The 26988-nt window shown below is 36.0% G+C and overlaps 1 protein-coding gene across 1 annotated transcript; it reads right to left on the bottom strand.

The window, feature by feature from the left end:
* Positions 1 to 235: 235 nt before the first annotated feature.
* LOC136222168 (phosphatidylinositol/phosphatidylcholine transfer protein SFH8-like) lies at positions 236 to 6664 on the bottom strand. Its single transcript, XM_066009679.1, has 15 exons — positions 6444 to 6664; positions 6210 to 6357; positions 5383 to 5686; positions 5161 to 5260; positions 4799 to 5065; positions 4631 to 4708; positions 4396 to 4497; positions 4253 to 4302; positions 4067 to 4166; positions 3847 to 3945; positions 3641 to 3754; positions 3094 to 3223; positions 1365 to 1747; positions 593 to 667; positions 236 to 476 (listed from the first exon to the last, which is right to left on the bottom strand). Exons 2-15 carry the CDS (start codon positions 6241 to 6243, stop codon positions 456 to 458), a joined length of 1857 nt encoding a protein of 618 aa, XP_065865751.1. The 5' UTR covers positions 6244 to 6357; positions 6444 to 6664; the 3' UTR covers positions 236 to 455.
* Positions 6665 to 26988: the final 20324 nt, after the last annotated feature.

The raw sequence follows: 26988 nt of genomic DNA, 5'->3' as shown, positions 1-26988 counted from the left end.
AGAAACGGAACCTTTTCAGACACTGTTTTTACAGTTGGAATTTTCCACTCCCTCGTTTTAGATTTATCCTAAAGCAGCCAATCATTAGTCTAGCAGTGAGACACATGCAGCAGAATACATCCTTAGTTCCTTACTTGGCTACCAAATTTAGCATTCCAGATGTATACGAAATGTGAAAAACCTCAAGATATTTTCATGTGCAATAACAAATATTAAAGAGAAATATGGAAAAACATAATCAAACAAACCAAACCAGCCTGAATACCATTTTTTCAGCAGTCGCAGTTGCAGTATCCATTCCTTTACAATCAACAGAAAATCAGCATTACTTAAAAAGTGCATAATCAGCAGAAATATAGTCTGTGATTGTATGTTAAACACAAGTATATAAAAAAAACAAATTCCAGTGCACGACCCGAGAAGTCATCATGTCCTCTCTCCCTTGGCAAAACGTCTTACCAGCAAAACTTCTTTTTCTGATGGACAGAAGAAGGGAAAAAAAAAAAAAAAAAATCAGCCATATATCTATATCTCCTTGAGAAAGCAAAATTGCAGTGCTGTAAATGAAATAAAATAGGGATAGATATCATACCCTAATTTTGGCTTCTTCTTGACTATCTATGTAAGCCAGTAATTCTTCTTGCCTCATTAAGGCATCATGTAGAGCCTGCTCAGGATGCACAAGCGGTCAATAAGATGCCTCCTTTCAGAGGCCGTAAACAGAACTAGCATATATAGAAAGGAATTGATACCAGAACATGCAAAATGATTCCAAAAGAAAAAGACAATGAAGAAAAAAGAGCGCAGCAACTAATATTTCCATCAATAAACACAGCATGCCCAAATCTAAATCATAGAGCCTATCAATATTCCTTGGTCACTAGAGATCTTGGTTGATGAACAGAAAGCTGCAAGGTTAATATTGTTTTCCTTCATTGGATAAAATTGGACACCAAAATCTGTTTCCCCTGATCATGTAAAAGCAAGGCACCTAATGGTAATGTGACAAGGAGCACTATAAAAGCAAATAGAATGTACAATGCAGAACTCCTGTATCTTTTTAAATACATAAACTACCATTATACCATGGTGATGTGTATCCCCCATCAGGTGAAACTCTGCACAACAGGAAGCTAAAAACCCAAGTCAATGATTCAACTTAAATAGATGTCACCCGATTCCTAAAAATATTCAGCCACCTGATCATGATTTAGCGGGATACTTTTGCAATTATACCAAAAGTTGACAATAAAATAAGTCGCATGGTGTTTTATATAGGACTTAAAATGGCACCTCATTTATGATAGTTTTGTACAAAAGAGCTCGGACACAGTGATCATGCATCAGCATATAAAATTCTGTACCTTCTTAGTAGCAATTAGCTCTGCTTCTAGGGCATCCACACGACAAACAGCAGCATTCAGTAATTCCGCTTTCTCATAAGGCATTTCTGTGGGCTTCGCTTTAAGAGTATCAACTTTCTCCTCAAGCTCACCCAGCCTTTTCAGTACAGAGGAGAGAAGATCTGCCTCAGTAAAAGCTGGAATTGGTGAAGGTACTGTTATATCTAAGGTAGGCTCAGATGAACCTTGATTGTTATCTGATGATTGTGGAAGGCTCTTAGTTACACGGAACATCAGAGTGCGTAAAAGAGTAAAAAGTGTCATAAAGAAAGCCGTCACTGCAACCAAAATTCTAGCATGAATTCCTTCTAGAGCCTTTGGAGTGTCAGATGGAGCAAGTGTAGCTGCATTGAGAATTTCAATGTCATACAACATCGATAAAGAAAAAGAATGAGTAAACATAATGACATAAATATGAACGAAATATCATAATTATGCAACTCCCATACTAATATTCATCTTATTCAATCTAGAATCGCACTTAATGTCACTAGTTAAAAATTCCATCAATAAGGTTTGAAAATTTTAATTAAATAAAAAGTATGGTAACTAGTAAGAATGTCAATTATTTAACTAGCGACAGAAAAAGGTGACAAAAATGGCAAAGAATGGTACAACTGGCAATAGTGAGTCAGCCAAATGGCATAAAGGTTAAGTAGTAACAAAATCAGTTTTTACAACATGTCTATTTATAATCAAAATTATTTTCCTAGTCACTAGAAAAACTAATTGACTTTTATCACTACGCATCTCTTTTTTTCAAAAAATAATATAATAAGAAATTATTATAAAAAAATTCATTAAAAGAATTATTAAAATTAAAACAAAATTCTTAATGGCCAAATCTTGTTTTGAATGTTGTCTTGGCTGCATATTCACCCCTAATTTTCAATCTTGTTTTTTTTAATGTATTATTATAAAAAAGGGCGGCCTGGTGCACTGCGCGTCCCTCTAAGCGAGGGTCCGGGGAGGGGTCCCACCACAAGGGTGTACTGGGGCAAGCCTTCCCCTGCCATTTTTTTTTTTTTTGGCAAGAGGCCGCTCCCAAGACTCGAACCCGTGACCTCTCGGTCACACGACAACAATGTATTATTATATTTTTAATATTTATAAAATGCCCCTATATTTTTAATATTTACACATTTCCCCTACGTTTCCGTTTCCTATGTTTTTCAGAAATTTTGTTTCCCAGTGCAACATAGGATTTGACAATAAAAAAGTTAGTAACCTCATTTCAACACAATAAGTCAGATTATAAGATATAGTTAAGAATAACAAAGCTTAAAATTGAATGTTAAGTAATAATAATGTTCATATGTAATTATTGTCTTTTAAACATTCGTATTGCTTGTTCTCTACTGTTGTTGAAACATTAATTTGACATGCATAGAGCAGCCATTACATTTTATGAACTAAATATTGCAATAAGAATAACTATTGCATTGATTACCAGTTCTACTCCTTAACTAATAGTTATCATATTCGTTGTCTATTTCATTATGTGGATATATCATGACCATAGAGTTGTTAGCCCAATCAGTAAAAACATCATACTACCTTGGTGGATGTAGAACTACTGGGGATATGAAAATAATTGAAGAAACCCAATTGACCAAGGACCTAAGCGTAACAGGCAACATTTAAGCATAACAAGCATAAGCACAAAATCCAAAGCTATATATTCACAAACCTTTGGAAACAGGTCTCTGGACAGAAGCTTGCTTTTTCCATCCAGCATCAACAGCTTTGTCGACCATAGGAACATATTCATCGTATCCTGAGAAGTTAGCAGCAAAGCTTGCCTTTCCAACTACCTTAGCCTGAAAATTCAGGACACCAGAGTAAAATAAGAGAAACTTCAAACATCGAGGAATCCAACATACTATACTAAATACTAATAGTCAATAAATACTGATTTTTCAAATACTTTATTACAAGAAAATTTCTTAATATTGCCACCGTATCCAGAAAGAAGGAATTTTCATAGGCCCAAAACATCACATTTTAATAGATGTTCTTAATCAATCTCTAATGACAAAGAAAGAGATCTGATAAAGTGAAAGAAACTATCATTTGCAACTCGAGAAGTTTTACCACATAATAGAAGTTAAGGAGCAAAACTAAAGGTTTGGTGGGGCCTCATTATTCATACTCCAAATTATTCGTGCAAAACAAATTGGAATCATAATAGTGTAAGCTATATTGCTATTTTATTTAGCAAATACATCAAAACATACTTCTTCGCGGACAGGAGTCAGTCTAAGATGTGAAAAATTCTTCAGTGCTTTAGGGGATGCGATTTCATCAGCTTCAGATCCAGATTCAGCAGTTGATGTATCACTACCTTTAATCTGACCCAGCATAATCAAGGGAATAAGCTACTTATGAGGAAAAAAATAAACTTTCTCACATATAAAATTGATGAATACCAAGAGTGTCTTACCATAGGATAATGTGGCTTAGCGTAAGCAATAACCTTCCCTTCACTGTTTAAAACTTTTACAACCTGCCTGGCACGCCTTGCTTCACCATTAAGAACCATCTGCAACAAAATAAATGCAACTAAGGATTTCTCAGACAAGTGTATCGAGAAATTTATAAAAAAATAAAATATAAGTACAGAATATATAACATCTACATTTAGAAAAAAAAAAGTTAATAACCTTCAATATTTCAGGGTTTTTCCATGGTCCCTTATCTGATTGAAGGCAACCTCCTTGCTCTGCGCAGGTGCAGGTACCACCAAGAAATTCTGGCAACTCACTGGATAACCCACAGGATGATACAATTCAGTAATAGAAGATGGCCACAGGGAGATAAAGTTCATACTAAATACATTTCCTCAATACCTTGCATCGATTATTTCAAGCAATTTGATATGGTACTTGTTTCCAAGAACCTATATGAGCTCCAGCAGAATATACAAATCAACAACAATTGATGAGCAGACACTATAAATTTTGCAATGCTAAAATAGAAGAATTTCACATACATGAATCTTGGAGGTTGTTCTGGGATCTAGAAAAGTTTTTACAGTGTTCCACAGCAGCCTAAATCCAGGACCAGCATTGATAATGAACATTTGGTTGAGGGTCTACAATGATTAAAGAAGTGCAAAAAGCCCAAATTTAGTATCTGACATGACATAAGAACTCAATAGTAATGTAAGACATAATTTGAGCACCACTCAACATATAGATCACATAATCTAAAATGAGATTGCAAACCTCGGGGTAATTGTCACCATCAATCTTTTGTAGCCGCATGACAAGATCCCGTGCATTCTTCGTGAAGTTCTTCAGACCCTGAATAATTTAACAACGGAACAAAGATGATTGAATAATTGAAATTTTTTTATAACCCAATCATCCACTGCAACACAACATGCTTCATACCACGCCTTGGACATCCAAAATTGTTGTGCTTGAATCTATATGCCTCTTTGCAGCAATGGTGCAAGCTGGAAACTTTATTGCAAAGCTTTTCTCAAACTCTCGCACATGATATTTTATGTACCGATCCATAGTAGTAACATGCATAAGCCTGTTCGGATCTACTTTTCCCAGCCTTTCAATGTAAACAGGTCTCCCCTCTTTATCCACGCCATGATTACCATGGGGGTAATACTTCAAAACTTCACTCACCTCTTTAAATTCAAAATCCTGAAAACACAAAAATAGAAACAAAAAGAAATAAGAAAAAGGACATTGGGGTAAAAGGGTCACAGGAATTTCGAGGAAAATGTCAAAGGCATTACCTCCATAATAGTATCAGTACCAAATTCTTTCCTCCACTGAAGCATATCAGCCCACATGTGTTTTGCTTTTTCAATGTCAAATTTCCTTGCTTTCAAAAACCTAGTAGATGAAAAGTTGTAGTGTCAACGTAACTTCTGCTAAATAAACTAAGGAAGTGATGTAAACTTGTAGAGTTGCTCAACTGAAGACAAGTTAAAATTACAAAATGTTAGACATAGCACCTCAACATCATATGATAATCATCATGTTTTGCCGGTAGTAATTCATCCATGACCAATGCCTGTCGAAATTCATCAACAGCCTGCAGTTCCTCAACGTCCCGTACATCCTCAATTGAAACTGAGCTGACTCTACCATCACTCTTTCTACGACTGCTCTTTTTCTTCAGAGAGTGCTTGAATTTAGTAGATGCATTAAGTGCTTTTTTTTTCAGTGATCCAATTCTGGTTCGCCTCTCATCCTCCGAGTTTTCAAAGTCAGATCTTCTCTCCCTTCTCTCATCACTACCTGAGAACCCCTCAAAGCCTGCGACAGTTGAAAAAAAAAGTATTATCATAGGAATGAGACTTCAATATTTCATTTTGCAGTAATGCATTTGATAGCTTACATCGAGAGTCACATCAACGGAAAATACGAACAACACATCAAAATTCAAGCTGGATTGAGAAATAAATCTTCAATTAACAGAAAGCAAATAACAGCACCAAAATCATAGATCCAAATTAAGCTGAAATTTGCAACAATCTAAGGCAGCTAGGCCAAATAAAGCATTGAAAGCTGCAAAATTTAAACTGACTTCAAAGAAAATAAGCTTCTCCCAAAATTTGTTTTTTTTTGGTAAGATCGTATAACAAGGTACTACAAGTAAAAAGATAATAAACATAAATACTATACTTATTCTCAATTCCCTACACTCTACTTCCACATCATCCAAACAGTAACAAAGATTGCTACGAAACCCTAGAATAAAGGGAAACAGTAAATAGAGAAACAAAATCCTGTATGAGAAACAAACAAGCAGAAACCAAAACTTCACAGAATCACTCACAAGGTCTAGCGAAACGATCAAGTGGGCCGGACATTTCCCAGGATTAATACAGAATTGGAGGCACTAAAATTCCCCCAACAAGCTGTTCAGTTAAACTCGATAAAAACACAAAGAATCGCGCTTCAGCAACAATGCACCAGTCGACAACCTGCAAAAATCCTCCCACATTCTCATGAAAGCCCCAAATTAAAGAAGACATGGAAAGAGAGACAGAGAGAGATAGAAGAAATTAACCTGGCGGAGAGATAAATGTGGGGAAACAATGATCACGATGGAGATCGGGAGATAATAAATGCACCTCAGAAGGAATTAGAATCCGAAGGCAGATCGGCGCAACAAATGATTTACAGCAGGAAGTAAAGTAGAATAAATATAAAAATAAATTAGATTCGCCGGTGAAACAACGACGAAATCAGAGCGTCCTTCTACAGAGAGAAAGGGAGAGAGAGAGAGTGAAAGTTGGGCTATAGATTAGTAGGATACCTAATTTGTAAGTGTGGGTCCCAGTGATGAACATGATTTTCGGGCCAGGAATTCCACGTGGCGAACGAGCAGAGAGAGTTGGAGGTAGTATAAGCAAAAAGAAGAATCTGCCGTCGCGGTAGATGTACAGAGTACCCGTATATGAGATACGACTATTTACTATACCCTGTAATTGAGTAATAATTACTTTTATTACAAAATTCTTATCCACAGGGGAACAGACAAATGGCAATCTTCAAAATTAAATATATGTTAGAAAAGGTAAATAATTTATGAGATATGGCCCAAAAATTTGAATCTAACCTTTTTTCAAAAGTTAAATTTGATATTAACGCGTAAAATGATAGAAATTTAGTTTTAAAGTTTCCAAATAAAATTTATTTTTATCCCCGTTTGGTAAAGAGCTTTTTTTAAGTAAAATTAGAGGTTTGAATCACTTCAAAAGTTTTAACTAGTCAAATCTATAATAATGGTGTTTGATAAAAATAAGTTTGAAAGAGTTTATTTGATTAAAAAATCTAATTTTAAAAAAACTCCTAAAATGAGTTTTTTCAATTAGCTTATTGCTCCATCTTTTTCATAAACATTTTTAACTCTATTTTTTTTTGAAGCAAAATATCATTAATGAACCAAAAGCCGGCAAAAGTTTAACACAGAAAGAGAAAACCCACTAGGATAATGGCCCTGTTTGGTAAAGAGCGTTTTGGGATAAAAAGAGCGGTTTTGACCAACTTTAGAGGTTTGACCACTGAAACCGCTAATTGGAATGTTTGGTGGAGAGAGTTTTGGGATGAAAACGCTAATTTAGAAAAAGCTCTTAAAATGAGTTTTTTCAATTAGCGTTTTGCAATATTAAAATTAATGGACTTCTTTAACCCTAATAGATAGACTCCCTCTTCTCCTGCGCCAAAATTCATGCCCTTATTCGTCTTTTTGCACAAACCGCTATTATCAATCAGCTAATTTTTACCAAACAAGTATACACAAACAGCTAATCAAATCAGCTAGTCAAATCAGCTAATGTAATCAGCTAACAGCTAACAGCTAATGTAATCAGCTAACAGCTAATTCCCAAACAGGGCATATCAAAGTAACACTGACTAGCAAATTGAGAGGCTGCTCTAGCAAAAGCATGAGCTAACCCGTTTGCTTGTCTTCTAATAAAACGGATAGTGTAGCCCGTTTTGAGATGATAAAAGTGTGCGACATCGCCCAATAATATCACCAAACTCAGACTGATCCAAACTTCCAGAAGTAATAGCTTTAACAATGGACAAGGAATCAAAATCAAATAGAATTTTATTGTAACCTGCCTCTATGGTCCATTCAAGTGCATGTAAGACCGCCCAAGCTTCCGCCTCCCTAACTTCCATAATACCTTCCACCAGATTTGTCTGGGTCGAGATAAAGGCACCATGTGAATCTCTAAGTATTGCACTACTTTCTGCTTTTTCAAGAATTGTAAATATGCTTGCATCTGTGCAACAGAAAACAACATCATGTCGGTGGTCGGTGCCATAATTTATGACAGTCGTCCTCCCTCGGTATTGCAGATGAAATTATACTTCGCTCCCTAGCCGTCTTCCAGTCCGCAAGACAACCCCTACTCCTCATAACGACTCCAACGACTGTTGCAGATTTTTTATTCCAAAAGTAGTCATTCCTCGCCTCCCACCATGACCACAGCAGCATCATAAAGATCTCTGAATTTTTTGCACCAGCTAATCTGCAAAAATAGAAAAAGAAGTCAGCAAAGTTATCTGCATCAAGGTTTGATTGTGCAATTAAATTAGCAAGGCCTGCCTCCTCCAAACTTCCATAACTTTTGGACATAGCACAAATAAATGCCAATTATCCTCCAAGTCCCGAGCACACATAACACAATCATCCTCCATGTTAATCCCCCGACTCCTGAGCCGGTGATGAGTTGGGATACAATCACGAACAAGCCTCCAACAAAAATGTTTCACTTTAAATGGCACATTAGCTCTCCATATCTTTTGCCACTCCCCCTCAACTCTAAGATGTGTACTGCTTGGTATTTCCTCCATCCCAAGGTGGTATGCACTACAAACTGAATAACACCCATTACGGGAAGCATTCCATATAAACTGGTTTTTTCTTCCAGATACACACGGAGTTGACCGAATGATGGCCATTTACATCTTGGTCTGAAAAGATTTCTTGTAATAGTTCAACATCCCATTCTATTGTTCTAGGGATAAAGAGATCGCTTACTTTTAAATTTTCCAACCCTTCAACCATTGCGGTAGAGATCGTCATAGAAGGCGAATCTCTTAACCATGGATCTTTCCATACATTGGTAGACGTATAATCTCCAATTTTCCACCGCCTCTTTACCCCTAATTAATATTCTTTAATCTGAGATAAATGTTTTACTATGTCCTAGTTTGTCATTTTATACAAACAGCTATTAGTAATCAACTAAGTTTTACCAAACAAGTTGACACAATCCGCTAACTAAAAAGTAATCAGCTAACAGCTAATTGCGAAACATAGTCTTTATCTTTATCTAATAAAAAATTTGAATGAATTGGTTTGACCGTAAATTAAAACAGTTTCGTACATTTTTTATTAATTATTTGTAACTATAATAATAATACAGTAAATATTTTATAAATTTTAAAAAAATTATTATTAACTTTTAAAAAATGTACAAAAAATTTTAATTTACGTTTGTAACTATATTAATGACACGGTAAACATTTTATAAGTTTAACAAAATTATTGTTAACTTTTATGTAGCAAAACTGGTTATTGACATTTTTTATTTTATAAATATGTTAGCAACATACTAAATATTTTACGCATAATTGATGTTTGAAATATACAATGTGACGTTAAATAATAGTGAACCTAACATTTTTAAATTTTCGATAATATAGTTGAAATTAATCTTGCTTGGAAATATTTGAATTAAATTTGTACAATTTTGTATTGGGTTAATTTGTGGTTTCAAGTTTTGGCAAATAAATACCTGTGGTTTGATTTCGAGGAAATAAATACATGTGGTATGCTCCGTTTTTCAAAAACACGAAAACGGATGATGACGTCGTCTATATGCTGACGTGACCGAGGGTAATTTAGTCAATAAGAGTTAATTTCAAATAAATTGTTGTGGTTTGCGTGTTTTTGCAAATAGGTACCTGTGGTTTGGATATTTTTGCAAATAGATACCCATGGTTGGATGTTTTTGCAAATATGTACCCATGGTATAACAAACCATAAACAAACGCTTAATTTAGGCAAATACCTATTTGCCTAAATTAAGCGTTTGTTTATGGTTTGTTATACCACGGGTACCTATTTATTTAAATTAAGCGTACCGTTTCCGCGTTTTTGAAAAACGGAGCATACCAAAGGTATTTATTTGCTCGAAATCAAATCATAGATATTTATTTGCCAAAACTTGAAACCACAGGGGTTATATTTGAAATTAACCCTTTTGTATTTAAAGGTTAAATCTCTACTTCTCCAAAAATATTAAGATCAAATTTGGCTCTTATCCCATCTATTATTACATTAGTTAATTTTTACTATATTATAAAGTTTTTAAGTTTCTCCTTAATAAATTTTTTAATTAGAAAAATTTCTCCTTAGGACCTGTTTGTTTTACCTACTGTTTGATGTTGCTGTTTGCTGTTGTTGTTTGCTGTTTACTGTTACGGTTTGCTGTTACGGTTTGCTGTTTGCTGTTACGGTTTGTTGTTTGCTGTTGGAAAAAGCTGCTTTTCCAAAAAACAAAGATTTTATGCTTTTTTAAAAGGCTGCTTTTCAGGTTTTAAAGGCAAATATGAGATCACTAACCAAACACCTAATGTTGCTTTTCAGTTGTAAAAAGCAAACAGGAGACCACTAACCAAACACCTAAAACTCTCCCTTTTGAAATGAAAAGGCAAAAGGAGCCTGAAAATGAGCAACCAAACACCCCCTTAATCAATTTTGTAATTCTTCTAATTAACAAGATTTATTTATTTTCATATTTTATCTATAAATTTTATTAGAGATAAAAAAAAATTCGCAATTTAATTTTATATAATTATACTTCAAAAATTTGCAAGGTGATGGTGGAGTTAGATTCTTTATCGGTGCTGTATTTTATGAGGAATAAGGTCTCGATTCATCATCCTCACTACTGGCTTATTGAGCATTGTTTGGAGCTTCGGGATAGGCAGTGGGAGATTATTTTATGTATACCTATCAAGAGGGCAACCGGGCTGCTGACTGGATGACGAGCTACGTATGGACTTTTCCCCTTGAGCATCACGAGTGTGATGTGCCTCCTGCAGGCATCACGAGCTTTTGTTTCTTATTTTCTTTTGTTTCCTGGGTCTAGTGTCCTCCTCCTGATAAAAAAAAATTAAATAAGTTTCACGCTGCTAAATTAAAAGTTCTAGAAGTATACAAAAATTAATAAATAAATTTCAATATATAAAAATTCTATAAGCATATAAAAATTATTAAATATATTTGTATATATTAAGAGATTAAAATTATATGAAAAGATAAAAAAAAATATAAAACAGGAAAATTAAATGATTTTAAATTAAAATGTAATTAGAAAAGGATCTATATACAAAATGTCTGGCGAAAACAAACTATAAAGAATTATAATTTAATTATTCTAAATTTTATTTAATCTAATTTGACTATCAAATTTAATAAATTAACTAAAAAAATTATATAATTTATCAAAAAATACTAGAAGTGGCTACTGTAATACATAAAAGAAAAATATATAGATATTAATAAATTATTTATCCTATTAAAAGAACATGTATTATTTTGTTTTTTTGTTTTTTATATTTTTCTTGTATTTCTTGTCTTTTGTCCTGCATTTATATTTCAATAAAAGTATGACTTATGACTTCTTTATAGCTAAAGTTCTCTTTTTTCTTCTTTCATTTTCTTTTAAACTATTCTTCTTTCATTTTAGTAATAAATAATTGGATTATTCCTTTATCAAGAAAAAGTAATGGATTATTCCTTCCAATGTTAGAAAATTCCAACTCGTGTTCACACCCTATTCCTTTTCCTTCAAAACAATATTCACATGAATATTGACATGGTTAGAGATGGTAACGCTACGGATTTTATGGGTATCTTGATACAGATTGAAATCGAGATTAGGATTTTAATTTTAAATTTACAAAGAAGTTTCTTCTCAAACCTTTACTTGAATGAGTTAATCCCAAAATAGAAGAACAAAGCCCTCAATAATGGAGGCTATTTGATTTAAATTCATAAAAAGTTATGTTCTCTTACAAAAAAGATGTTGATATCCCTCACTTAAAGGAAAGTAAAAGACACCCCACTAGAGTTACAATCAATTAATTAAGGATATGAGTAAGAAAGGAAATAAAAGGCTAAATAGCATTTGGGTAATTAAAATCACATGGCAAAACAATAAAAGTCAGAATGGCAAAATAGTAATATCAGAAATTCGGTTAGATATGGCAGCCCAAACAAAAGTGGCTGGAATGCATGTTTAGGCATGTTACACGACGTGTGGCCAAAGCTTTGGCAGCCACACGCCGTCTGCTAATTTGGACTGCAGGCAGGACCTTTTAGGCAGGCTCCACACGGCGTGTGGAGCAGAAAATCAGCAACTCTCTCCTTTGTCTTCGAGTACGGTCGAATTTGCTCCCGTGTCGAAAATGCCCTCGTCATTCACTTTCTTTTGAAAAGAGTTGGACCCCAACTTGTTCCATATCGTCTCAAGAGTTCCTTCTGCTTTCCATGGGCTCAAATCTCGCATATTGAAGGAGGGTGACATCTTCCCAAGCCAATTTGGAAGGGCGATATGATAGGCATTGGCATTTACCTTCTTGATCACTTTGTATGGCCCATACCTCCTCGGTTTTAGCTTGTTACTGGGAGTATTCATGAGTTTCTCCTTGCTCAAATATACCATCACCTCGTCCCCCACCTCATATTGAAGATCCCCTCGGTGTTCATCCACTCTAGCCTTGACCTTGTTATTCTTTTCTTCAATACTTCGCCTCACCTCTTCATACATTTGATGATAGTGTTGGCTAGTGTTGGGCAGCCACACTCTTCTTTTTCCCTTTCGAAATGTCCCCTAGATCAAGTTGATGACTTGGAGTCTTTGTGTATACGATCTCAAATGTGACTTCCCGGTGGTAGTCCTCGGTAGCCCCAATACGAAGTCCATAGAGAGGTCATCCCAAATAGATTTTGGCACCGGCAAAGGCATAAGTAAACCCGCATTGGAGGCGTTCCCCTTAGAAGTTTGGAAAATCCCACCTCTCTCTATAATGTATGCCACATCTCTCCTCAACTACAGCCAATAGTAACGGGAACTCACAGTTTCGAAGGTCTTGTCCTTACCAAAGTTTCCTCCCAAAGTTCCTCCATGTAATTCCCATATCACACTCTCTCTCGGATCGATGTGTTTGGAAGGCACAAATGACTACCCCTCATGAGATAACCATCAAACACTTGATACTCGCCATCCCTGGTTCGATCTCTACACTTCTCCCAAATACTACCAAAATCTGGACCCTCCCGATAGTCCTCTTTGATGTGCTCAAAGTCCTCTAGCTCAAGTGCGACTATTTTGAGGAGTGCAATTCTCCTACTTAAGGCATCTGCCACCTTGTTTTGTTGACCCACCTTATGGAGAAGCTTGTAAGGAAACTTGTCCACAAAGGCAGACCATCTAGCATGCATGGAACTCTAGAGCTGTTTTTGGCTCCCTAAGTACTTGAGAGCTTGGTGGTCAGTGTATAGCATGAACTCATTGTTTATAAGATAGTGCTCCCACATCTTCAAGGCCTGGACTACCGCATAGAACTCTTTATCATAAGTGGGCTACTTTTTCCTCGACTCACATAACTTCTCACTAAAATGGGACATGGATGCAAAAAGTATATCCGTTAGGGTAATAGGACATGTAAAGGTCTGGGATTTGCACTACCCATTGCCATCCTTGGTTGAAGCAGAGTATAGAGCAATAGCTCTTACAACTTGTGAAGTGTATTGTTATACAGTCTGCTTAAGGATTTAGGTTTGAAATCTTTACCTCCTACAATATTGAATTGTGATAATTAAGCAACCTGTGTTATTGCTGCTAATCATGTTCTCCAGCGCACAAAGCACATAGAGATTGATTGCCACTATATTCGTGACCAAGTCAAAACATGACATATCCTGCCACACTATGTTCCTTCTCATTCACATATCAGCAACATCAGAAACATCTCAGCATGCTTGGAGCTTCGTCCAAAACTCACTTCTCAGTTTGAGGGGGTATTGAGGGATTGAATTGTCTTTACCTTTTCCTAAAATAATAATACTTTGTTATTTAGTTATTTTACACTTTAGTGTGCTGTAAGTTTAATATTTTTCCCTTTATTGGGTATTTTTCTGTTTAGCTTAATTTTCAGCATAAATGTGTGACAAATACATTTTGGCAAAGGTATGAATGACATTCCCCTTTCTCTCGCATTCATCTTCTTTCAATATTCTTTTGCATTACAACATCTGGGTATTTTACTCTATAGCCATGCATCACCAACAATCGGTATTACGAGCTCTGAAGAGCAAAAATCATAATTATTATTACTATCGATTACTTTGTTACAATTTTATTCTAGTTATGATCATAGCTATTGTCTAGGTGGCCAAGGTATAAGTCAATCTTTGTTAATTAGGAGGATGGAATTACGATTTCATTGTTAAGTCAATTCTATCTTTTTTCTTTAGTCATTGCTTCCTTTACACAAGCAAGTTATATGAGAAAAGCACACATAGAAGAGACTTATAAGTATTGATTCTTCAAGATATTCATGACAAAAAAAATGTTAACTAATGCTTCAGATTACTATGTAGAACATAGCACCAAATATCACAAGATTTTCTTCCAAAGAATTATGCCAGAAGAAGAGAGAAGGAGATGAAGCTATGAAAGAAGGAATTGAGGGGTAAAATAGGAAATCTAAGAAAAGTTAACTTGTTCGAGAGGGAGTCAAAGGTAAAAAAACTGGGTCAACGGTAATAATGGTCATTGATGTAATTTAGTGTGAAGTTCAGTGACTTTTATGTTACATTTTGAAGTTCATTGGTCATATCCGTAAAAATGAGCGAAGTTTAGTGGCCATGGGTATAATTTACCTTAAATGAATACGAGTACAAGTTATTGGGTTACCTCTTGCATCGCAGAAATCCGTTGAGTTTATTGCAGCAAAAGTACAATAAAAAAGCGGAAATAACAATTTTCGTATTACCAATCACGAATCAACTACATCGAGGTTAGTTGAAAAAAGACTCCATGAATCCACGAATTAAAAGCAACCATTGAGACTAGGGAGAGGGAGACACATGGAAGGAGGAAAATAAGGATACAAAACTCTCTTTCTCTAAGTTTCTCCATGACCATAAAATTATGGATATAACTATCTATTTACAGCCACTAGTTAAGCCTTAACTATAATTACTCATTTCCCTTATTGACATATTATATTGAACTCATATCAAATATTATATTTTACTCCTATCAAATATTTTCAACAACTATAATTGCATCAATATGGTATAGATATAATTGTTTTAATCACATGAATATTTAAGAATTTGTTTTTTAAATAATTTTTTTATAAATTTAAAATTAATTTAATTTAACTTTTTTATTTCATTATTTTTTATATTAAATTAAATAATTAAGTTTATTTTTTTTTGTCAAACCACGAGGTAATTTTAGAGGGTCCGCACCACCGTGACGGTATCTTTAAACCATGTCGACATCCAAACTATCCGTGTTCACTAATTGATAGACACATCAATCAAATTTTTATAAATATTGTTATATATTATACTATTACTACATTCCCCAGAAATATCCAGCAGAGCCACTCTCTCAATGAACCCTAATGAACTCTGCCGCCATCTTTGAGCACCGTCCCACCACCGTCTCTCCGCCGTCCCGGTGTGTGAGTTTGTTATTGTCTCTTCGCAGTTTAACTGGCTGATAACAACCCAAATTATTCTTGAATAAGGAATAAGGGAAAATTAATAGAAATAATGGCAAACCATTATTCCTTCCAAACGAGATATTTATGCATGATTAATGTGGAATTAATGATAATTAATACAGGATTAATACAGTGGTGAATATGCAAATAATGAGGAAAAGGAAGGAGTCTTTAGCATTATGCCACGCCACGTGGACCATGACGAGACCCGCCATTGTTCTCAAGGAGAGCGTACATACGCCTTGACAGATCTAAGAATACCAAAAAGCGTCTTTATTACCATCTATGAATGGGAATAAATATAATTAAATGGCAATTAATAGCCATTAAAGGGGAATAAAGACTTGACTGTTCAAATACCTCAACTCTGAGGGTTTCAATGCTAAATGCTGGGATTAATGGAGAATTGATAGCAATTAAAGACGAGTAATGACACGACTCTTCACCTGCTTCCCCATTAATGCTGAAGGTTACAAAAACCTATATAAATACCCCAACTTCCTAGGATCAAATGTACACTTACTGATTCTCTATTTTTGTGCTTACAGTTTATTCTCAGAAATATTACTAACTTTGGCATCGGAGTGTCCCCGGCCGATCCCAACGGCGCCTCACAGGGAAGTGCTCCGATCAATGATTTTTCCACAAGTTATCAATTGGTGCGGTGAAGGTGGATCTCTAACAAACAGAAGATCACAAAATCTTGATTGTATAGAGTTTCACAAAGAACAAAACAATGGAGTCAACGGAATAGAAATCACAATCTCAAACTTTGGCTCAATCAGTACAATAAATCTATCCAAAGATACAGTTCTCCATATATTGGTGGGAAAGAGTTTTCTACATTAAATCTGGAACTTTATGATGAAAAAGATAAGTTTCCTCCAATTTCTTATTCCATTTTTAATTAAAGAATGTAACGACCCGGTCCGGAGTGGGTGGCGCCGGGGTAAGAAGGCCTGAGCAAGGAGCGGCCCTAAGAGATGGCGATGGGGGCAGGAATGAACTGAATCCCACATCGGAAATGGAGAGGGGGTGATTGGGGCTTATTAGTAAGATGTGAATCCAATACATGTAGACGCGTTTTAAAGCCGTGAGGCCCAATGTGTTGGAATTGGGCCAGAGCGGACAATATCTACATGGTATTGGACCAGAGTGTTACAATAAAAAAGGGGAATCGAACACATGACCTTAAGATTCAAGGGGAGTGACTATACCATCAGGACAATACACAAAACTCCAAGCAATTATCATAATTGCATACAAACGGCTATATAATCAAATAAAGCCTCCTTATTTATTATTACCTATCAAAAATCATTATTCAAAAGGTTCAATAACCAATAAAACAATGTAATTGATCAATAAAAGTTCACTTAATCTAAACAAAGCAATCCAGTCCAACAATACATTGATTCTAATAAATGTCCATAAAATTTCTAATAAGAATGAGACGTTTGTACTGGCCAGCCAGAATGCGGGTAAACCTGAAAATCTAGCAATAGGAGAACCTTTGAACCTAGCATGAAAATTTCAACGTGGCAAGGGGTGAGCTGCCTACTCAATAAGCATAATTACCTATGTTTATATATATATAATTAATTTCATGCATCTTAACATTTAATATCAATCAATCAAGAATAAGATATAAACATCTCATTTCGTATGTGACTCGATTTACTTCAAATAACAAAACTATAATTTATTATCTTTATTTTTAAGGGCCCGGCTAGACCTAAGTGAAATATACTCAATGGTCTAATGGTTAACAATAGTACCTTTTTAACCTCGTAATGATTTCTTTTTTTTTTCAATAATACGGTACTATTATCGCCCCCAGTTTCAGGACACAGTATAAACTTAATTAGAGTAAAATAACACCCTACCCAGGTGTCTGTGATCACAGTATCAACAAACCTCTCAAACATAATCCAATACAATTTCGTAATTTATACTTCTGAACTCATATACATTCCAATTCTATCATGGTATAATTTCACAGCTAATACCTCAATAGGTAAATACATGAGCAACATGATTTTAAAAGGAACAAAACCTTATTTCAATAAATTCAACCATACAGAGAACATTTGAAACTCCACGTCTCAAATCACCATATATATAAATCAAGTACCAATTAAATAATAACCCAAATACTCAGTATTCATTCAACATACATTTAATTATTCGATGACAAAGTATTAATCGATGACAAAGTATTAATAGACACTCACATAAACATATAAATATATATATATATATAAACGTAAGCAATTAAGTTTACCTCTCGTCCCAAAAAGCTAATCAAATTATTCGGGTTCTAATTGACCCGTTACTGTTTCCCCGGAGTTTCGCCGGAGCGCGGTGGTCGGCCGCCGGAAGTTCGCCTGAGATACCGGAATCGCGAACCGAGACTATCACGAGATAGCCAACGATCAGGGGTGTCCAAAAGTACACTCCTTTCATTACCAAAACCGATTAAAATGCCGAGATCTAATATTTCTCCGATGATAAATATTCACTCCGGTAACAATATTTTTCGATCAGAAAAATATCAATATTGGTTTTAAAATGTTCCTCACGGAACAAGGAATTTAATGGTAAAATTTTCATTTGAAGAGGTGGTCGAAATAATGAGTTACGAAAGAAATAGAATCGAAAAAGAAATAGAAAACGGAAACGAAAACGAAAGTTTGCTGAGCAGGTATAAAACGATGTTACTGGAAAAACCCCAACAAATGCTAACTCTCTCCTAATAATATAATAATACTAATAACAAAATATCTTAATAATCATAATAAAAATAATAATTAATAAAAAAATAAAAACAATAATAATAATTCTTTATGATCCATTAAGATTTTAATAATTTTATAATATTATAATATATATTAAAAATTATATTTTACAAAATACCCTTTCTATAAAATTACGGATGTTACAAAGAAAATTGAGATCCCTCACTCTTATAAAGTTCTATGAATATCATTACATGTTATTATGATAAATCTAATAAATTGTGAAAGATAAAGTAATAGACACAAATCTTTCATTAAATCTTGCATGCTCAATATGCCTCATATTTTTATGCATGATAAGTGTAATATGATATTATCATTGAATTAGTACAAACGCATGTATAAGACCCGTAATCTTGGGATTTACAAAAAAAAATCATTCATTCAATGTGATTTTGTCATTTGATATTAAAATATCATAAAATGACTCATGTAATTACAAATGATTTAGATCTGGTCGGTCTTTTGGATGAACATGCATATAACTATTAGAAGAAATTACAAAAAAATCATATTTGGTTTTTCCTTGTACAATTCACCATCTATATATGGTTTTTCTCCTATATAGTACTTTTAATATCAGAAATTCATATTTTTTAATATTGTTTTGTCAAACAGTTATTTCATTCCATTTTTTACAAGGATGTGTCTATTCATATAAAAACTGTTTATTTGACATTGTTAGAATTTCTGTTACCAACACAAGAGACTAGAAAATATTGAGTCTATTTGTAATTATCCTGTAATTGTCCCTAACTATTAAGGCCATTATGGACTGATGAATTACCAAATTGGATAAACGAAACTTTCATACCCTGAGCTAACTACAAAATAGTGCAAGTGTCAGTTTTGGATCAGAACATTAATTTATGTAAAATTCTTAGGATATACATGATAATTCCTTAGAGATTGTTTGGATGATGGTATATGAAGGTATGTGAGGATGAATTTTGGGTAATTTTCCATACACCCCGAATTGGAGGAGAATCATGATACATGTATTTTTTCTTCCAAAATTACCCTTTGTATTTATTTTATTTATACAAATGAAATGATATAAGAGTAATTTCATATATAACTACATTATTAAACCATCACTTACCTTACTATAATTATATTTCATCCAAACGAGGCATTAATGATTTCTGAATTCCATTAATGTATGGATGCACAATATTAATTGCAAGTAAATAGCAACTATGTAAGATATCTTACCCAATATAGAATGTCATAACTTTTATGACGTTTAAAATAAATATGCTATCTTGGATATTAATGCGCATTGAAATACAAAAGGACATTATTCTTAAACCATTCTCATTATGGTTATTTATTAAGAATTCATTATGATATTCATGTGCAGTAGCAATCTTTATGGTTATGACCGTTATACGTGATATTATTATTAAAACAAGTACGATTAAAATTCTATTATCAATTTGTTTAACATATAATATTTACTCGGTTTTATCCTTTGACTAAGTTCATTCTAGAGTCAGGGACCAACGTGAAGGAATTATTAAGTTGATTCCAAGATGAACTAAAATTCCATAAAGAGACATTGCATTATACATGATATTTGCCAACAAGGTCAATGCAAACAGTCTTTTGCTATGAAGTATGTTCCGTGGATCAAGCCACTGATCCCCAAGGTAAGTGAATATAGCTTTTATGCCTTACCACAATCTTTTAATAATGGAAAGGGTATGCCCCACTTCTAGAGTTCTTTCAGTGCTAACCCACAGGTACAAGGGAATTGCTAATAATGCAACCAGTGCCAAACACTAGCATGAAAAATGAAGCTCAATCTAGAGAAGTGTATATTCAGAGTCACTTCAGAAAAATTCCTTGACTATGTCATTAGCAAAAAAGGAGTTAGAGCAAATCCAGATAAAGTAAAAAGCCCCGCGAGGAAAAAGGTGAAAAGAGCGCCTAAATAAAAGCCATGCGAGGAAAAAGGTGAAAAGAGCGCCTAAATGAAAGCCCCACTATGGGTGAGAAAGATCCAGAGGTTGAACGGGCGGATCATCGTACTAGAAAGATTGTCAACAAGCATATCAAGGTATAAAACAATTCCTAGCAGAACCACCCTTGATGAGCAGACCAATCTGAAGGGGAGACCTGCATTTGTATCAATCTGTCATGGATAAAGCTATGTGCACCGTGGTTATCCAAGAAGAAGAAGGTCATCAGTTCTCCATCTATTATGTTAGCAAAATGTTGAAGGATGTGGAGACAAGATATTCGAAGCTAGATAAAATGGCTCCCACGGTTGTGACAACATCCATCCGCGTTAAACCATAGCTCCAAGCATAACCTCAACATGATCGAGATCAAGATCAAGAGCCGGCTTCACCATCATGATTCAACATTGAACACACGAATGATGAGATTGAAAGGCGAGTGCATGCCGCTCTGGATAGACAAGAGAACAATGCAGAAAGATACGCCATCCAGTTAACAGGAATTCGCCATTCACTGCGCGAATCATGGGGTAAGAGGCAGAAAAAATGATTAAAGCTTCCAACTTGCCATAATACAAAAGAAAAGAATCAATATAAGCGGGACATTACATATCCCGAACCCAAAGGAGGGGAGCATGTAACCGTTGGAAGAAATGCCAAAGCGTACTACAGGTTGGCCACCACACTGAAGCTTGCTGGAAGAAACGCCAAAGCGTACTACAGGTTGGCCACCAAACTAAAGCTTGTTAGGAGCTGGCAAACTAGATAGCTTTGTCCAGAATAACAAATAACAAGACGACAAGCAGAAGACAGATCCCAAAAAGAAATTCAAAAGTGTCATTAATGTCATAGCAGATGGACCAGTGTATCAGCCACCCGTGGAAAAAGCAAGAATATCCGTTCTGGATAAAACATCCCTCAATTGCCCATTTTGCAGAAACAGGTCCAGTAATCTCTCCACATACAGATGCGTTGAAAATTGAAGGATGGGAGATAAAATGAAGCGAGTAATGGTAGACACGGGCAGTTCTTGCAATGTCATCACTATAGGTGCATTCGCCAAACTAAAGGTTGATCCGATCCAAATAGAAACAACCATTGTTTACATCATGGGAGTGACAGGTCACACTATCCGGACTAAGGACCAGGTAACTTTGGAATGCAAGCTAGCGGATGATGATCAAACGTGGATTGGTGATCTGGAGTTCTCTATTATGAATGGACAATCAGCTTATAACATCATTCTTGGGCGGCCGTTCATCTCAGAGGTTGCAGCCCTAATTTCCATCCGTCGTATGGCAATGTACATTCCCACCAGCAAAGGAGGAATAATGATTAGCGGGAACCAAAAGGCGGTTCAAGAGACCTACTCGGTGTCGCTATCGATCTGCCCAAAATTCAAAGATGACGAAGGTGAGGAAGATGAACTTGTCACTACAGCTTTGGGCGACACAGAAACGCTCCTTATTACTGATGGAAAGCGGGTGCGGATCGCCAAAGGATTAAAACCTGAGATCAAGGAGGATGTTACGAAAGTTCTCATTGAGTCTGAAAGCCTATTTGCATAGGAGAATGAGATCCCCACAAGAGTAAGCCCAGATGTAATTACTCATAAGTTAAACATCATTGAGGATGCGGTTCTAGTTGCTCAGAAAAGACGGAACCATAGGCCTAAAAATCAGTATTTTTACGTATTCTTATATGTGCATTAAACTGTTATAGTATCCTATATTTTATAATTTATTCTTTCTCGCCATACTTCTTATATTCATTTGCCTAGCTTTTATTCCTGATATACGCCCAGTGGCTGGCGAATGAAAAGTTCCACAAACGGATCAATTACCTCAAAGATAGGACAATTGATCCCCATCACGGGCGGATCCCCTTTCCACAAAGATAAGAAGCACAGACCCTCAGGAGCTTTCAAATGAGCTCAACTCTCTCCTCAAAGACAGGAAAAATATTGGTCACCATCAAAAGCAGGTTAAAATTATCTCAAACATGAGAAAATTACACCCTAAACTTTCTCCTAAAGATAGGAGAACAATAATCTCAGCGGCGGATCGATCTACCTCAAAGATAGGAAACAATTGATCGTCGTCAGAGACAGAGTTAAAACATTTCTCAAACGTGAGAACTTTACACTCTCAAATACTCTTCCCAAAGAAGAGTCTCAAGACCTGGCGGCGGATCGATTCACCTCAAAGATAGGAAGCAAATCGATCGCCTAAGGCAGCTTAACTTCCTCACCAGGAATAAAAGTTTCTAACCTTCACAAAGGTTCACACATTGGGGTACGGCTGGCCACCTACCCTAAACAATCGGAGAAATCCTAAACCAGATTCTAAAAAGTTACTTGCTAAAAGATATAATGCATTAGTAAAAATAGTTCTGGAAAGAAAAGGGTTCATCCAACAATGAAGCCTCATCTTCATCCAAATAATGAAGCCTCGTCTTCATCTCTAAATAATGAAGCCTCGACTTCATCTCCAAATAAATGAAGCTTCGTCTTCATCTCTAAATAATGAAGCCTCGTCTTCATCCAACAATGAAGCTTCGTCTTCATCCAAATAATGAAGCCTCGTCTTCATCCAAATAATGAAGCCTCGACTTCATCTCCAAATAAATAAAGCCTCGTCTTCATCTCCAAATAATGAAGCCTCGTCTTCATCCATTAATGAAGCCTCGTCTTCATCCAACAATGAAGCCTCGTCTTCATCTAAATAATGAAGCCTTGTCTTCATCCAAACAATAAAGCCTCGTCTTCATCAAAGTAATGAATCCTCGTCTTCATCATAGAAATAACAAAGTCTCGCTTTCACAAATGCAAAGTAAAAACACTTTGGAAAATGGATAAAGGCTAAAAAGGCAAGTGCCTAGAGTGCCAAAACCCTCCACAAAATGCGCAAAAGTCCCTAAATGGCTGATCATTCTTACTGATCCCTAAGGGCGGGTCATTCTCCTCAATATGGCAGAAATGAAGAAAATAAGTCCCTAAGGCGAATCATAATCCTATGCGGTAGGAACAAATGGTCCCATAAAGGGCGGGTTATTCCATTTCTAAAAGAAATATAACTCTCAAGAAGCCCCTAGAGGCTAACAATGGATACAGCTGACCACCTATCCACGAAGAAGAAAAAACCCCTAAAAGTGTATCATATCCATATATGATCCCATCTAGGGCGGGTCCACTTTCCTCCAAGATAGAAAAATAAAACATCATTTAGACAGCCCTAAAGAGCTTTTTATACCTTTAGGGGGGCTTCTGATAATAACCCAAATTATTCTTGAATAAGGAATAAGGGAAAATTAATAGAAATAATGGCAAACCATTATTCCTTCCAAACGAGATATTTATGCATGATTAATGTGGAATTAATGATAATTAATACAGGATTAATGCAGGGGTGAATATGCAAATAATGAGGAAAAGGAAGGAGTCTTTAGCATTATGTCACACCACGTGGACCATGACGAGACCCGCCATTGTTCTCAAAGAGAGCGTACATACGCCTTGACAGATCTAAGAATACCAAAAAGCGCCTTTATTACCATCCATGAATGGGAATAAATACAATTAAATGGCAATTAATAGCCATTAAAGGGGAATAAAGACTTGACTGTTCAAATACCTCAACTTTGAGGGTTTCAATGCTAAATGCTGGGATTAATGGAGAATTGATAGCAATTAAAGACGAGTAATGACACGACTCTTCACCTGCTTCCCCATTAATGCTGAAGGTTACAAAAACCTATATAAATACCCCAACTTCCTAGGATCAAAGGTACACTTACTGATTCTCTATTTTTGTGCTTACAGTTTATTCTCAGAAATATTATTGACTTTGGCATCGGAGTGTCCCCGGCCGATCCCAACGACGCCTCACAGGGAAGTGCTCCGATCAATGATTTTTCCACAAGTTATCACTGGCGTAGGACTTTTGTCTCTATCTTCTCTTGCAGTAGGAGAGTTATTGTGTGTGCTCTGGTGAGTGATTTTGAGTTTTTCGACCTGATTGGAGTACTAGTGGGTGAAACTCTCTAATCTGAAGGTGATTGAGGAGTAGCTGACGAGGGGAAAGCAGGGTTTTCATCAACCAATTTTCGATGGAAGCATCCATGGTAGGACTGAATTTAGAAGAAGATGAACACGATGGGATAGATTTGGGAATAGCGCCACATGTGGAGGACCTCACAGGAAACGGATTGCATTTTGTAGGAAGGTTTGTGGCTGACAGATCTATTAATTTTATGGCAATGAAAAACAGAATTGTTGGGTTATGGAGACCTGGAAGAGGGGTTGATATTGCTGAATTAGCCCCCAACTTGTATTCCTTCGAGTTTTTTCATACTGTCAATCGAAACAGAGTATTAGCAGGGGGTCCATAGTCGTTTGACAATTATCTCCTAGCTATGGAGGAATGGAGGCCAGGGAGTCTACCGCAATCGATAGACCTCCAACATCTGCAGATATGGGTCCAAGTGCATGATCTTCCCATAGGAGCAATGTCAGAAACAGTGGGCAAATAGATAGGTAATTTCATTGGGATTTTTAAGAAGTACAACCCAACAACAATGTCGGTATGCAGAAGCAATTCATGAGAATACGAGTACTTATTGATGTCCGCAAACCACTAAAGTGAATCAAAAAAGTCAAGAAGTCACAAAGTGAGTGGACTTTCATTACTTTCCAGTATGAAAGGCTCGGGATATTCTATTACCTGTGTGGTATCCTGGGGCATTCAGATCGTTTTTGCCCAAAAATATTTGATGTCAATATAGGTGAACTCAAACCGAAATGGGGGGACTGGCTCAAGACACCAGTCAGGCATGGAGGGGATCAAAGTGGAGCCAAATGGTTACGTGAAGTACGGGGCAGGGAAAGAGAGAACTGGATGTCAGGTAGCATAGTAGGCCTAAAAAATCTAGCACTTCGGGGACTATGTGAATCACGGATACCTCTGAATCCAATATCAGGCACATCAAACACAGGAATTAGCCAGAAAGGCACGACAGGCAACACGACAATGTCCAATTCAAGCTCTAGTGGGGCACTAAAAATAACTAGGGTGCTGAGCAGCTCACTAGAAAGTCAGAATGAAGCATAGAGGGATATGATGGACGACGATATGGAAAAAGAGGAAGATGAACTACAGTTACAAGATGATAAAAAAAGACACAGAGAGGGTTTCATGTCTATTCAAGATATGATAGGGAGCAAGACAACAGGAGAAGGGAACAAAGTTGAATAGATGATGTCAAATGTGAAGAGGATGGATGGTTCAATTTCTAGAATGGATAAGGAAGCATCTACTACAAATGAATCGGCGTGGCCTCCGAAGCAGGGCCACCGGATCCAATGAGTTGCCTAAGCTGGAACTGCCGGGGATTGGAAAATTCTCACGCAGTTTGAACGTTGGGGGAGTTGATTAAATCACACAAACCTGACATAATATTTCTCATGAAGACTTTGATTGATGAAAATAAGTTCACTAACATCAGGCAACAGTTAAAATTTAGCAATGGATTCGCAGTAAGTAAAAGAGGGAGAAGTGGGGGTCTAGCAATGTTATGGAGGGAGGGAGTGAAGGCGGAGATAGCACAGTACTCAGACCATCACATTGAGCTACGGGTTACTGAAGATGATGGGAGGGTGTGGCGGTGCATTGGTTTTTACGTATATGTTGATCGAAGCTTGCAGAAGGAATCATGGAACTTGATCCAAACAATTCATGATAGCTCCCAAATGTTGTTGGTCCCTTATAACGTAACAAGTTAGTTCCAGGGGGGGATAGGAACTATTTAAAATTTTAGTACGTTAAGGCTGACTTCTTTTTCTTTGAAAAAGGATTACACAGCGCGCTGAGTAAATTAAGACACTAGCTTAGTCAACTGGTGACTAAGTCAGCTTCTTTCTTTGAGTCAGGAGATAGCACTTGAGTCTATTCCTGAACTCAGATACTCAATGTACACAACTCAGCGTAACCTCTTTACTTGGTCAGTTTTGTTTAAGCAAGCAATATATATATTAAGGAGTTTAAGGTTAGAAAGATGTTACTCAGCAGATTTATCCAGGTTTGGCCTCTAAGCCTACGTCCTGTCCCCGGAACACGTTTCGAGCTTTCAAATTCTCTACTGAGCTCTTTAACGGTAGAGCATCAAACCTTTTACAACTTAGAAGCTGAGTATAACAAGAGTACCTTCCTCTATACCTCTACTCACTCCTAATCTCTCGCTGAGTACTATAACCGAGTACTCAGCCTCTCATTTCTAATCTCTAGAAATGATAAAGATTTGTCCTAAACAACAATTGCTAAGACACCTTAGATGATTGAATAATCACTCTAGACTTTTACACGAAAGATATAGAATTTGGTGTAAGTATTTGCTTTGCTTTTTCTCACAGAACTTTGAGTAGAATTTTGGTCAGCGTGATGGCTTGATGAAGTTCTGTTTTAATGAAGCAACTGAAAGGCCCTATTTATAGAGACGTCTGAGGCATCAGTCATTTCGAATTTCA

The sequence above is a fragment of the Euphorbia lathyris genome, chromosome 3 (assembly GCF_963576675.1).
Source record: "Euphorbia lathyris chromosome 3, ddEupLath1.1, whole genome shotgun sequence".
Lineage (NCBI taxonomy): Eukaryota > Viridiplantae > Streptophyta > Magnoliopsida > Malpighiales > Euphorbiaceae > Euphorbia > Euphorbia lathyris.
The sequence above is the reverse complement of the archived record's forward strand: the minus strand, read 5'-3'. Positions and strand labels throughout refer to the sequence as shown.

Excerpts from the sequence above, each read along its gene's own strand:
- LOC136222168 (XM_066009679.1), bottom strand. The coding sequence starts at position 6,243 with ATGTCCGGCCCACTTGATCGTTTCGCTAGACCTT. Across the intron at positions 5,261-5,382 it reads GATTATCATATGATGTTGAG|GTTTTTGAAAGCAAGGAAAT; the intron begins GTGCTATGTCTA and ends TTCATCTACTAG. Across the intron at positions 3,224-3,640 it reads TGACTCCTGTCCGCGAAGAA|GCTAAGGTAGTTGGAAAGGC; the intron begins GTATGTTTTGAT and ends CTGAATTTTCAG.